Raw genomic sequence first — 14,711 nt, 5'->3', positions numbered from 1 at the left:
TTCAAAATTATCGGTATTGGTTTCAAAAAGTAAAATTTATGACTTTTTAAAACGTCGCTGTGTACACGGATGTAGGGAGAAGTACAGAGCGCCAATAAACCTTAAAGGCACTGCCTTTGCGTGCCGGCCCAGTCACATAATATCTACGGCTTTTCACACACACAAGTGAATGCAAGGCATACTTGGTCAACAGCCATACAGGTCACACTGAGGGTGACTGTATAAATAACTTTAACACTGTTACAAATATGCGCCACACTGTGAACCCACACCAAACAAGAATGACAAACACATTTCGGGACAACATCCGCATCGTAACACAACATAAACACAACAGAACAAATACCCAGAACCCCTTGCAGCACTAACTCTTCCGGGACGCTACAATATACGCTACCCACTACCTGCCCACCTCAACCTCCTCATGCTCTCTCAGGGAGAGCATGTCCCAAATTCCAAGCTGCTGTTTTGAGGCATGTTAAAAAAAATAATGCACTTTGTGACTTCAGTAATAAATATGGCAGTGCCATGTTGGCATTTTTTTACATAACTTGGGTTGATTTATTTTGGAAAACCTTGTTACATTGTTTAATGCATCCAGCGGGGCATCACAACAAAAATAGGCACAACAATGTGTTAATTCCACGACTGTATATATCGGCATCGGTTGATATCGGAATCGGTAATTAAGAGTTGGACAATATCGGATATCGGCAAAAAAGCCATTATCGGACAGCTCTAGTAATAATCTCTTACCCGATTGTGATGACTTGCATTGATTGGAATCAGACAGTAGTGATGATAACGTCCACATTTTCAAATGGAGGCGAAAAAAAGTCCTCCTTTCTGTCCAATACCACATGACTGTGCTTGCTTTTTGTTTGTCCGGCTTCCACACTCCTTTTTATACACTTTACAAGAAATACATTGGCGGCAAACTCCGTAGCTTGCTAGCTTGTGCACGCCAGTTTTCTGAGACTCTTATTTTGTCAGCGCAGGCAGGATGAAGCAGGGCTTTTATTGTGAAGATAGGAACTGTGCAGTCGGTCTTTTAGAGTTTTGACGGCAGGTACGGCGTAAGAGACGGTTGAAATAAAAAGTGTTTCTCGCCTTCCTGTCGGTCATTTTTTCTTAATGATGATCTGGCAGCAGCCAGCGTCATCTCACAAGACCCTCGGGTGCCATGAATGTCAATCAAGTGACCAAAGTGACGTCTTGGTAAAGATTGATGATCGCTAATTTTTAGGTCTATTTTTTTCGTGCCTGGCTGGCGATCGACTGACACACCTTTTGCCATCGACCGGTAGCTTGCCATCAATATAATGGGCACCCCTGGTATAAATGTTGGGCTAAAACTTCCCCATGTAGACATAAAACCTCATATGTAGGTGCACCTCAATGAATTCAAAATAAAACGTTTATTTATTTCAAGTAGCTAAATCTAAGAAGGGAAACTTGTATGTTATAGCATAAGAGGGAAATACCAAATTCAGTAACTAATACAATTGTGAAAAAGTTGATTACAGGAAACCCTCATGTATCTGTTCATTGGTTGCAGGCTTGACCGTGATAAATGAATTTAAACAAAGTAGTAAATAATCATGAATGGTATATTTTAACAGGCAGAGCATAAAAAACATGTTTACGACTTTCTAAATGAGTTAAGTAAATTAAGAGAGCCCTCTCAACATGACATGACACCCACATAGCAACTTTTGCACTCTGTTTAATCCAATACAGTAATGCTAACTGAGGCTGAGCCAATCAGTGGCCATGAAACCCAACAACACGCTAATTGGTTTGTTCTCATGTAGTGGCCAATAAAACTGTACACTGCAAAAACTGAAATCTAAGTAAGATTAAATATCTCAAATAAGGGTGATATTTACTTATTTTCTGTCTGATAAGATAATTCTTCTCACTAAGCAGATTTTATGTTAGTGTTTTACTTGTTTTAAGGGTTTTGGTCCTAAATGACTTCAGTAAGATATTACAGCTTGTAGCTGAGATTTGATGACCTATATTGAGTAAAACATGCTTGAAAATAGAATATCAACTGTTGCAAGGCTGTGTCATCAACACTCACAAGTATAAAACTACTTTTTTAAAGTAATCATTTCTTACTTCAAGCATGAAAAAAACAATCATGATGCCGAGAGCATATCATTATGTCAAGATAATGGCACTAGCATTTACTTAATTTAAGAATATTTTTCAACATAATGAGCAAAAAGGTTGCTTTTTTTCTACCAAGAAAAGTGAACTTATTAGTGAGAATATATTTATTTTAAGGTATTTTTGTGTTAATTGAGGTTAGCTAATTTGACTTGTATTGGAAAGTCTTGACAAGCCGAATTTTCTTGTTCTATTGGCAGATCATTTTGCTTAGTTCAAATAAAATACCCCTCATTTTTGTATTTTTTTTTCTTATTTTTGAACACTGACTTTTTGCAGTGTACTGTTGATACTTTGTTTATTAAGCAATTTTTCTGCTTGAAAATGCTTAATTTAGGCCAAAAATATGTGGAGGGTTTTTTAATCTATTGAGGGAAATGACACACTTTGTGCTGAGGAATGACTGAATTGTAAAAACTGTAAAAAAAAAATTAAAAAAAAAATCTTATTTAGTTTTTAATTGGTGTCATAAATGAATAACATTTGCAACATATTCTCATTTATTAGGATATTGCAACGTGAGTGACAGAATACTATCAGTATTACTATTTCATTATTTTCTTGTTACTTACATAATTCTGCTCCTATGTCACAATTTTTTTTCATGCGATTGTTGAATTGTATTTCTAAAATGTGCTGCCGACTTTGTTTTGCACCCTCGGGTGTGGCTAGATACTGCCTGGTCAGCAATTTTTAATGAAGCGATGCAAGACGTATTGCACAGTATTTTTGTTCCAAATGTTCCATCAGCATTATTAATAGCAGAAGTGATTTACGCCCTCTGCTGGTGGTTTGCTGCAGTGTCTCCAGCCTGATCAGGTACGCATTGTTCTGTGTCATGTGACAGTGACCACGAAGGAGGCAACGTCAGCGCCCACACCAGCCACTTGGTTGGCAGCGCCCTGTCAGACCCCTACTTGTCCTTCAGCGCCGCCATGAACGGCCTGGCCGGTCCTCTGCACGGTCTGGCGAACCAGGTGGGTCAATGAGTCTTTGCTCGATTACTCTGGGCGTTTGACTTTTTACTTGTGATGACGTCGTGCGTTGACGTCTGCCAGGAGGTGCTGGTGTGGCTGACGGCCCTGCAGAAGGAGCTGGGAGGCGAGGTGTCGGACGAGCGCATGAGGGATTACATCTGGAACACGCTCAAGTCCGGAAGGGTAAAAAAGAAGAAAACTAAACGATGGTGTTTGATGACATTGGATGAAACGTGACCCAACTTCTCCGTGTCAGGTGGTACCAGGCTACGGCCACGCCGTCCTGAGGAAGACGGACCCTCGCTACACCTGCCAGCGGGAGTTCGCCCTGAAGCACCTGCCCAACGACCCCATGTTCAAGATGGTGGCCCAGCTCTACAAGATCGTGCCCGACGTGCTGCTGGAGCAGGGCAAAGCCAAGAACCCCTGGCCCAATGTGGACGCCCACAGTGGCGTGCTGCTGCAGGTGAGTCCTGGAACACCACACACTCATACTCACCTTGTTGTGCCATCTTACTCTACACACTTTTTTGTGTTTGTCAAGAGAAAAAAAGAAAGTTTAAGAAGGAGATAACGTGTCATTTTAATATTTTGTCTATGTCTATGCGATTAAAAAATAAATTAATAAAATAGGAAATCACTATTTTGACAGATTTTTTAAAATAATGTATTTATTTTTTAAAAGAAAAGTGATAGGGAAAACTAATTACTAGTGGGTTTTTGGGGATAAAAAGTTTTAAAAAATAAACTTAAATAGTGGCTTTATTTCATCTACAAAACACCACAAATGACTCTAGGGATTTAAAAAAGAAATTAAATGAAAATATTCTTGTTTGACTACAAAACCTTTTTTTTTTTTTTTTTTTTTTTTTTTTTTTATAAAGAAAAGAGATTGCCATTTTTACCACGCAACAAATTACTGGTGTGTTTTTTGGGTTAAAAAATGGAGAGGAAAAAAACATCAATTGTAGCTTTATTTCATCTACAAAACACCACAAATGACAGAATAAAAATGTAATTTTTTTATCCAAACACAAATAACTTTTCAGTAAAAAAATAAATAAATAAAGTAATTGGGGAAACTAGACATTTTTCCACAAAACCAAAATACTGATGTCTAAAATGTGGCTTTATTTTATTTACTTGGCACCACAAATGACTTTTGGGATAATAAAAAAAAAAAAGAAAATGAGAATTTTATGTTCTGACTCCAAAAAAAGTTTTGATTTACCAAAAAAAACCTGAAAAGTGATTGTGAAAACTTGCCATTTTTACCACACAACAAATTACTGGTGTGTTTTTTGGGTTCAAAAGTGGAGAGGGGAAAAAATTTAAAATGTAGCTTCATTTAATCTACAAAACACCACAAATGACAGAAACATTTGTGACTTTTATCGAAACAAATAACTTTTGTGTAAAAAAAAAAAAAAAAAAAGTAATTGGGGAAACTAGACATTTTTACCACAAAACAAAAATACTGATGTTTTGGTTTTTTTAAAGACGCAGAGATTAAAAACATAAAATGTGGCTTTATTTTATTTACTTGGCACCACAAATGACTTTGGATTTTTTTTTAAAGAAATAAAATGAAAACGTTATGTTCTCACTACAAAAAAAGTTTTGATTTACAAAAAAACTGAAAAGTGATTGCGAAAACTTGCCATTTTTACCACACAACAAATTACTGGTGTGTTTTTTTGGGTTCAAAAATGGAGAGGGAAAAAACGTAAAATGTAGCTTTATTTAATCTACAAAACACCACAAATGACAGAAAAAAATGTGACTTATCGAAACACATAACTTTTGGGTAAAAAAAAGTTGTTGTTTTGGGGTTTTTTAAAGGTGGAGAGAATAAAAACAAACTGTGGCTTTATTTTATTTACTTGGCACCACAAATGACTTTTGGGATAACAAAAAAAAACAAAAAAAAACGAGAATTTTATGTTCTGACTACAAAAAGTTTGGATTTACCAAAAAAAACTGGAAAGTGATTGTGAAAATTTGCCATTTTTACCACACAACAAATTACTGGTGTTTTTTTTTTGGGTTCAAACGTAGAGAGGGGAAAAAACGGAAAATGTAGCTTAATTTCATCTACAAAATACCACAGACTTATCGAAACACAAATAACTTTTGGGTAAATAAAAAAAAAAGGAAATGGGGAAACTAGACATTTTTACCACAAAACAAAAATACTGATGTTTTGTTTTTTAAGGCGGAGAGAATAAAAACATAACATTTCGCTTTATTTTATTTACTTGGCACCACAAATGACTTTTGGGATAAAAAAAAGAAAACGAGAATTTTATGTTCTGACTACAAAAAGTTTTGATTTACCAAAAAAAACTGAAATTTTTTACCACAGACCAAATTACTGGTGTGTTTTTTGGGTTCAAAAGTGGAGAGGGAAAAAAACGTAAAATGTAGCTTTATTTTATCTACAAAACACCACAAATGACAGAAAAAAATTTGACTTATCGAAACACAAATAACTTTTGGGTTAAAAAAAAAGTAATTGGGGAAATTAGACATTTTTACCACAAAACCAAAATACTGATGTTTTGTTTTTTAAAGGCGGAGGAAATAAAAGCATAAAATGTGGCTTTATTTTATTTACTTGGCACCACAAATGACTTTTGGGATAACAAAAAAAAAAAGAAAACGAGAATTTTATGTTCTGACTACAAAAAGTTTTGATTTACCAAAAAAAACTGAAAAGTGATTGTGAAAATTTGCCATTTTTACCACACAACAAATTACTGGTGTGTTTTTTGGGTTCAAAAGTAGAGAGGGGAAAAAATGGAAACTGTAGCTTCATTTCATCTATAAAACCACAGACTTATCGAAACAGAAATAACTTTTGGGTGAATTAAAAAAAAGTAATTGGGGAAACTAGACATTTTTACCACAAAACAAAAATACTGATGTTTTGTTTTTTAAGGCGGAGAGAATAAAAACATAAAATGTCGCTTTATTTTATTTACTTGGCACCACAAATGACTTTTGGGATAACAAAAAGAAAACGAGAATTTTATGTTCTGACTACAAAAAGTTTTGATTTACCAAAAAAAACTGAACAGTGATTGTGAAAACTTGACATTTTTACCACACAACAAATTACTGGTGTGTTTTTTGGGTTCAAAAGTGGAGAGGGAAAAAAACGTAAAATGTAGCTTTATTTTATCTACAAAACACCACAAATGACAGAAAAAAATTTGACTTATCGAAACACAAATAACTTTTGGGTTAAAAAAAAAGTAATTGGGGAAACTAGACATTTTTACCACAAAACCAAAATACTGATGTTTTGGGGTTTTTAAAGGCGGAGGAAATAAAAGCATAAAATGTGGCTTTATTTTATATACTTGGCACCACAAATGACTTGGGATTTTTTTTTTTAAATAAATAAAATGAAAATGTTATGTTCTCACTACAAAAAAAGTTTTGATTTACAAAAAAAACAGAAAAGTGATTGTGAAACTGGCCATTTTTACCACACAACAAATTACTGGTGTGTTTTTTGGGTTCAAAAATGGAGATGGAACAAACGTAAAATGTAGATTTATTTAATCTACAAAACACCACAAATGACAGAATTTTTTTTGACTTTTATCGAAACACAAATAACTTTTGGGTACAAAAAAAAAGTAATTGGGGAAACTAGACATTTTTACCACAACACAAATTATTTCCATGTAGAATGAAGTCATTTCTCTGATCCTTTGCCGAGGAGCGATGTAGTGTTCACAAATACCGGCACTAACGTGGGTGTGTGCTCAACAGTACTACGGCATGACAGAGATGAACTACTACACGGTGCTGTTCGGCGTGTCGCGGGCTCTCGGCGTGTTGGCCCAGCTGGTGTGGAGTCGAGCCCTGGGCTTCCCGCTGGAGCGCCCCAAGTCCATGAGCACGGATGGACTCATGTCTCTGGTGGGCTCCAAGTCGGGCTGAGGGAGGGAGGAGGTCAGAGTTCACGCCCGCCCACCCACCCCCATTTTACCTACCCATCCTGTCGCTCCTGACCCCTGCTGGATGCTACGAGCCAGTACGCTTTTATTACTTCTCAACGCTGTAGAATCTGAAACACACACACACATAGACTTTTACTGTAAATGCTCTAATTATATACACAATTCATTTTTTACCTGCAGTAATGATTTAGAGTGCATGAGAAAGTGCATCATTCAATGTGGTGATGGCGCTAAAGAGCAAACTAATGCTGACTCAGTAATAGTAATCAAAAGATATTTATACAAATGTTATGTTGACGTAAGTCAGCCAGTCCGGGTTCCACTTTCTGTAACTTACTTATTTTAAATTGAAACTTAAATAATGATTCAGCGTGCATAGCAAATTTGAGCAGGTATTTTCAAAGCCGCTGCGTGTGTCGCCTACAGCCGCAGCTGCGGATCATTGTTGACCCGTGGGATTGATTGATTGATTGGAGCATTTACGGTATAATTGATGTTAGTTGGCGTCGCAGGCTATCAAAGGGAATTGCGGGAGTGAATGAAGTACACTTCCTGTGTTTAAGCCCCGCCCCCTCCGTGCTGCCAATGGAAACACCTGTCACTCCCGCTAACGAGCACTCCGCCGTCCTCGCCGCAGTCCTTAATTCAAAGAAAAACAGCTTGTAAAGAAGATACTGCCGCTTTAAACCGTCTTTTTTGTTGTTGTTTTTGTATCTTCTACCTGTTGTCTGCCCCTCTACCATCACAACAACGCCCTCCTCTACCGTCACAACAACGTGTTCACCTCGCGGCGCCCAGCCAAGCCCGAGAGCGAGCTCGAGCGCCAACGTCGTACGTCTTGAAAGGTTTTTTGTCGTGTTTGCGGGCCGCTTGTTTTCAACGCGGACTACTCCAAATTCAGCACTTGCTTGATTGAGACCCCACCCGCCCCTCACCCCTTTCCCCCCCCTTGTGATGCGTGTGCGGTGTAGAAAGTGTACGGGACTGTGGTTGTGTTTATACTTTGTGTACATAGTTCTATATATATATGTATGCTGTATATGTATAGCTGGAATGTAGACACTCTGCTGGTAAACAACCACCAGGCGTCGTCGTTCCGTCCGTCTCACGGGGGGCCGCGAAGAGAAAGCTCGCAGCTCGTTTGTACATACACCTTGTATCTTTTGCTTTCACGTTCGTGTTCCAGCTCGCTCTCGGGTTCGTCAACACTCCATTTTCCCTTCTTAGGTCTTAGACGCGCCGGCGCCGTGCTTTGTTTCCATGGTAGAGGGGAGACGGGGGGGTGGGGGGAGGGGCGGAGAGGGCGAGAACAAGCTAACCAACAAAAAAATGGAGAAATTAAAGTTTTTATGAACACTGTTTGGTGTCGTCATACTGGTACTGCTTTGCTTCAACATCACTGATTAGTACTCACTGCAGACTTAGTGAGAGTAGGGATGATGTTTGATAAGAAATTACCAAGTTCGAGCCCGTTATCGAATCCTCTTGTCAAACCGATTCCTTATCGATTCTCTTATCGAATCCAGATAGGTTGTTGTATATGGGAAAAAAACCACAATATTTGGTTCAACAAAAGCTCACTTTTATAAGAAAAAAATAAAATAAAATAAATAAATATTGACTGTTGTTACCCCCCTAAAAACATAAAATAAAATAAATAAATATTGACTGTTACCCAAAGTATATTAAGTGGGATTTTTCAGAAAAACAAATATATACAGTAACACAAAAACAACCTGTCTCTGTGATCACGATAGGTGTATAAATAATAATATAGTGTTAAATAAAATCAGTCCCTTGGGCATGAAACTGAAAATAATACAGCTCTCCAAAAAGTGCACTTCTGCTGCTATTGGAACATCCTTCTGGGGTCCATCAGTGTGGCCTCCTCCAGGAATGACTCCACGACACCTTTCTCTAACCTTCAGTTTATGTACGGCCTGAACATGTTTCATCATGCTTGTTGTACTCCCCCCCCCCCCTTACATGAGAGCAAAGCCTGGCAATAATTGCAGATAGCCGTTTCCTCGTCGTATTTTTTTTGTAAAATGAAGCCATGCCTTGAGGCGTTTTTTCCGGTCCATTGTTGTTGCTGCTTCTGTATCTGCCGCCTAATTTCCTGGGACGTGCCACAGGTCATTTCCTGTGGGACGGGATTCGAATAAAGAACCAACTCTTTTTCTTTACTATAGTGGTCTCGATAACGGGAACCGGTTCTCAAAAAGGGATTTGAGTCCCTGGAATCGGTTCTTTTCTTATCGAATGGTTCTTTTCTTCTCGAACAACCGGGAGAACCGGTTTCGAACATCATCCCTAAGTGAGAGACAACAAAAGCAGTGAAGTTGTTACGTTGTGTAAATGGTAAATAAAACCAGAATAGAATGATTTGCAAATCCTTTTCAACTTATATTCAATTGAATAGACTGCAAAGACAAGATATTTCATGTTCACACTGGTAAACGTTGTCATTTTTTGCAAATATTAGCTCATTTGGAATTTGATGCCTGCAATATGTTTAAAAAAAAGCTGGCACAAGTGTCAAAAAAGACTGAGAAAGTTGAGGAATGCTCGTCAAAAGACTTATTTGGAACATCCCACAGGTGAACAGGCTAATTTGGGAACAGGTGGGTGCCATGATTGGGTATAAAAGCAGCTTCCGTGAAATGCTCAGTCGTTCACAAACAAGGACGGGGCGAGGGTCACCACTTTGTCAACAAATGCCTGAGCAAATTGTTTAAGAACAACATTTCTCAAGCAGCTATTGCAAGGAATTTAGGGATTTCACCGTCTACGCTCCGTAATATCATCAAAAGGTTTAGAGAATCTAGAGAAAACACTGTACCTAAGCCGCAAAGCCCGTGACCTTCAATCCCTCAGGCGGTACTGCATCAAAAACCAACATCAGTGTGTAAAGGATATCACCACATGGGCTCAGGAACACTTCAGAAAACCCACTGTCAGTAACTACAGTCGGTCGCTACATCTGTAAGTGCGAGTTAAAACTCTACTATGCAAAGCCAAAGCCATTTATCAACAACACCCAGAAACGCCGCCGGCTTCGCTGGGCCCGAGCTCATCTCAGATTTTGATATATTTTTTACTTCAAATATGCATAAAACAAGAGCAATACAGTGCTATAGCCTTAACAGCCATTATAACAAAATGAAAACAATGGAGAATAAAAAGGAAAAAAATAAACAAAATGAGCAAAGGACTTTTTTTTTACTTTTTTTTTTTTTACTTTTTTTTTTTTTTTTTTACATATTTGAAAAGGAGTGAGAAGAAGTTTACACCTATTTAATCCCACCCCTTTTCTTTACATCATAAATGACTCTGAGCTAGAACGACCCGTTCACTCTATGTTCAAACTTTAATGAACTTGTACATACATAAATGATACATACATATGCACACTACACACATACACAGCCACACCATTACCACCAGTGATCATGGGAATGGCATCATGCCACAGCAGCAGCCCCCGCACTCTTCCGTGACACAAACAAGCCAATATCAAAGCCCTTCTTCATCTCTGTACCTCTGGAATACCATGTGCCTATACTTCTGTCAGGTTCAAACACTGATGACATCTATTAAACAAGACGAGAAGCAAGGAATCATGCAGAGACAGTGTTACATTTTGCTCAATTGAGGAGAGACGTTATTTGGACTGTACTCTAGTTACAGATCCAAACTACGCTCTAAAAGTCCAGACCCACGTGCTTCCTCTATTTATTTGGGAGGTGCCTGGGGGGTAATCTCAACAGCTCCAGTTAGACACAATATATGACTATTAATGTATGAATATATAATAATATAAATGTGTTGACGCTGGTGATATCGCCCCGTCTCTGCTTTGTCTGCGTCCCGGTACTCGATGTTCGGCCTTGGCAGTCAGCAGTCCGAGTCTGGACACAAACACCGATGCGAGACGACTTGCAATCTTTTGGATAGCCAGCTTTGCACAGATAGAAAAATACAACTTCAGCACAATTGATAATAACTATTGCAACGGCCCTTCAGCATAAAGTTGTGTGATAATATATATACCGTGTTTTTCGTAGTATAAGTCGCACCGGCCGAAAATGCATAATAAAGAAGGAAAAAAACATATATAAGTCGCACTGGAGTATGTCGCATTTTTTGGAAAAATTTTTTTGATAAAAGCCAACACCAAGAATAGACATTTGAAAGGCAATTTAAAATAAAGAATAGTGAACAACAGGCTGAATAAGTGTACGTGAGATGAGGCATAAATAACCAACTGAGAACTTGCCTGGTATGTTAACGTAACATATTATGGTAAGAGTCATTCAAATAACTATAACATATAGAACATGCTATACGTTTACCAAACTCTGTCACTCCTAATCGCTAAATCCCATGAAATCTTATACGTCTAGTCTCTTACGTGAATGAGCTAAATTACATTATTTGATATTTTACGCTAATGTGTTAATCATTTCACACATAAGTCGCTCCTGAGTAGAAGTCGCACCCCCGGCCAAACTATGAAAAAACCTGCGACTTATAGTCCGAAAAATACGGTATTAATAAAATGCAAAAGTGTTGACGCTGGTGATATCGCCCCGTCTCTGCTTTGTCTGCGTCCCGGCACTCGATGTTCGGCCTTGGCAGTCAGCAGTCCGAGTCTGCACGCAAACACTGACGCGAGACGACCTGCAATCTTTTGGATAGCCAGCTTTGCACAGATAGGAAAATACAGCTTCAGCACAATTGATAATTTGATTGATTGAGACTTTTATTAGTAGGTTGCACAGTGAAGTACATATTCCGTACAATTGACCACTAAATGGTAACACCCGAATAAGTTTTCCAACTTGTTTAAGTCGGGGTCCACTTAAATTGATTCATGATACAGATATATATTATCATATATACTAACATCATAATACAGTCATTACACAAGATAATCACATTGAATTATTTACAATCAGGGGTGTGGAGGGGGGGGGATATGGACATCAAGTAGTGGACATAGAGAGGGAGAGAGAGAGAGATCAGAAGGCATAAGAAAAAGTATCTGCATTTGATTGTTTACATTTGATTATTAGCATTTGATTATTAGCAATCCGGGGAGGGTGTTAGTTTAGGGTTGTAGCTGCCTGGAGGTGAACTTTTATTGCGGTTTTGAAGGAGGATAGAGATGCCCTTTCTTTTATACCTGTTGGGAGCGCATTCCACATTAATGTGGCATAGAAAGAGAATGAGTTAAGACCTTTGTTTGTTAGTTCGGAATCTGGGTTTAACGTGGTTAGTGGAGCTCCCCCTGGTGTTGTGGTTATGGCGGTCATTTACGTTAAGGAAGTAGTTTGACATGTAATTCGGTATCAGGGAGGTGTAGTGGATTTTATAGACTAGGCTCAGTGCAAGTTGTTTAACTCTGTCCTCCAACTTGAGCCAGCCCACTTTAGAGAAGTGGGTAGGAGTGAGGTGGGATCTGGGGTGGAGGTCTAGAAGTAACCTGACTAGCTTGTTCTGGGATGTTTGGAGTTTAGATTTGAGGGTTTTGGAGGTGCTAGGGTACCAGGAGGCGCATGCGTAATCGAAAAAGGGTTGAACGAGAGTTCCCGCCAGAATCCTCATGGTGCTTTTGTTGACCAGAGAGGAGATTCTGTAGAGAAATCTCGTTCGTTGGTTAACCTTTTTGATTACCTTGGTTGCCATTTTATCACAGGAAAGGTTAGCCTCTTGAATGGAACCTAGGTAGGTGACCTCATCTTTCCTGGTGATAACAATGTCACCCACTTTTATAGTGACGTCATTGACTTTCTTAAGGTTGATGTGGGACCCAAACAGGATGGATTCCGTTTTAATAACCATTGCAACGGCCCTTCAGCATAAAGTTGTGTGATAATATATACATGATTATTCTAACAACTTCTTTTTAAACTTGTTTACGTTTGGAAGTTGCTTTAACTTCATAATTCAAGCCATTCCATAGTTTCACTCCACAAATTGAAGTACAAAAACCTTTAATGGTCGTTCTATAACTAAGCACTTTGAAATTAAAATTCCCCCTTAAATTGTAACCCTCCTCTCGTGTGCTGGAACAATTTTTGAATGCTTCCTGAGAGTTTATTGATTTTGGCTTTATACATTATTTGTGCAGTTTGATACAAAATAATATTCAATTTCAATATTTTTGACTGTAAGAATAGTGAGTGAGTATGGTGCAGATATCCAACCTTGTTGATGATGCGTGCAGCTCTTTTCTGAAGTATACTCAGGGCCGGCCCAAATGCTAAGGGCGCCGTCCATCAGGGGGCGCCACGCCAGTGCCACAAATGCTGGAGAAAAAAAAAGAAAAAAAAAAGTTGGTACTATTATTTCTAAATACAAAAAATAATCCCACGTTAATTAAAATGCAAAGTAAAGCCTATTTAATAGAAATATTATTTGTTACAACATTACGCCCACCCCCTGCACGGTGCGCCCCCTCCCTTCCCGTATCATGACTCTTTTTGGACGTCACCACATCAAAAAATCAACACAAGATGTCAAAACGGCCAAAACTGTCAGGTGCCCAGGGAAGAAAAAAGAGAAAAGAAGAGGAGAAACGATAAAAAGACAGAGGTAGCAGGTAGGTAACGTTAGCCTACATGAAATTATTTGTCTGTTACAGAATGTGATAGTAACCTGGCTTTTTAGCATTAAGCTAATGTTACATGATTCTGCAATTGCTAATCAATAAATAGCTAGTTCTGTTTTAACGTCGGGTTAATATTGTGGAGGGGGCTAAATTGTTATGGAAAATAATAATGTAACGTTAGGCAATTACAGTACTCCCACCTTACATTCCTCAGGGACATTTGCATTAGATCTTTTAAGCAGGTGTTTTTTGTTTACATTGTTATTGCCTTCTGGTTAGCTAATGTTTGCCCTGCTGGTAATAGTCACTTTTCCACCCCTTTATATATTAGGTATAGTTGTAAGCCTAGTTGTTAAAGTGCACATCATTAATGTTAATTAAGCAATATCACATGAGAGGGAATGCTGTTTTTTTAATTTGAGCACTGCTGTAATTCGGTTAAAGATAATCATAACATAACATTCTCATATAATATGTTAATTTGCTTTCTTTAAGTAAAAAAAAGAAGGTCAAAGACAAAGCTATTCGGTTTCTTGTGAGTATATACACTTCACTGCCGATGTGGGGGGGCGCCAGATTGGTTAGGGCCAGGCCTGAGTACACTTATTGACTTTATTCAGCTTTTGTAATTATTGCCCCCAGACTTCCGCACAGTAGGTTGAATATGGTAAGACTAATGAACAGTAGAGAATGTGGAGTGATTTGTGATCCAGAACCTGCTTTGCTTTATTTATTACTGAGATGCTTCTTGACAGCTGAGTTTGGACATGGCTTCTATCCATCGGTCCAAGGCTCACCACACAGCTTCTCCAACAGTTTCACGACAGCATGCAGGCCAGGGTTCCAATTGGGTGTCCATGTCAAGATTGGAGTGATGGCTCTTAGTTATTGTCAACATGTTCCTCACCGCAGTCATTCCCATGAGCAAGTGAAGAACGCGGAGTAGTTTCCAACCTATTTAACAACCAC

General features: G+C 38.4%; 1 protein-coding gene across 1 annotated transcript in view; it reads left to right on the top strand.

Annotated features, from left to right (window-relative positions):
• Positions 1-10,334, top strand: part of cs (citrate synthase) — a 35,853-nt gene extending 25,519 nt beyond the window's left edge. Inside the window, exons 8-11 of the mRNA XM_062052513.1 lie at positions 3,023-3,152; positions 3,234-3,335; positions 3,409-3,618; positions 6,936-10,334. Coding sequence (XP_061908497.1) covers positions 3,023-3,152; positions 3,234-3,335; positions 3,409-3,618; positions 6,936-7,106 — 613 coding nt within the window. The 3' untranslated portion in view covers positions 7,107-10,334. The remainder of the gene's footprint in view (positions 1-3,022; positions 3,153-3,233; positions 3,336-3,408; positions 3,619-6,935) is intronic.
• The last annotated feature ends 4,377 nt before the right edge of the window (positions 10,335-14,711 follow it).

The sequence above is a fragment of the Entelurus aequoreus genome, linkage group LG07 (assembly GCF_033978785.1).
Source record: "Entelurus aequoreus isolate RoL-2023_Sb linkage group LG07, RoL_Eaeq_v1.1, whole genome shotgun sequence".
Lineage (NCBI taxonomy): Eukaryota > Metazoa > Chordata > Actinopteri > Syngnathiformes > Syngnathidae > Entelurus > Entelurus aequoreus.
Note: the sequence above shows the minus strand (reverse complement) of the source record. Positions and strands in the feature narration are given on the sequence as shown.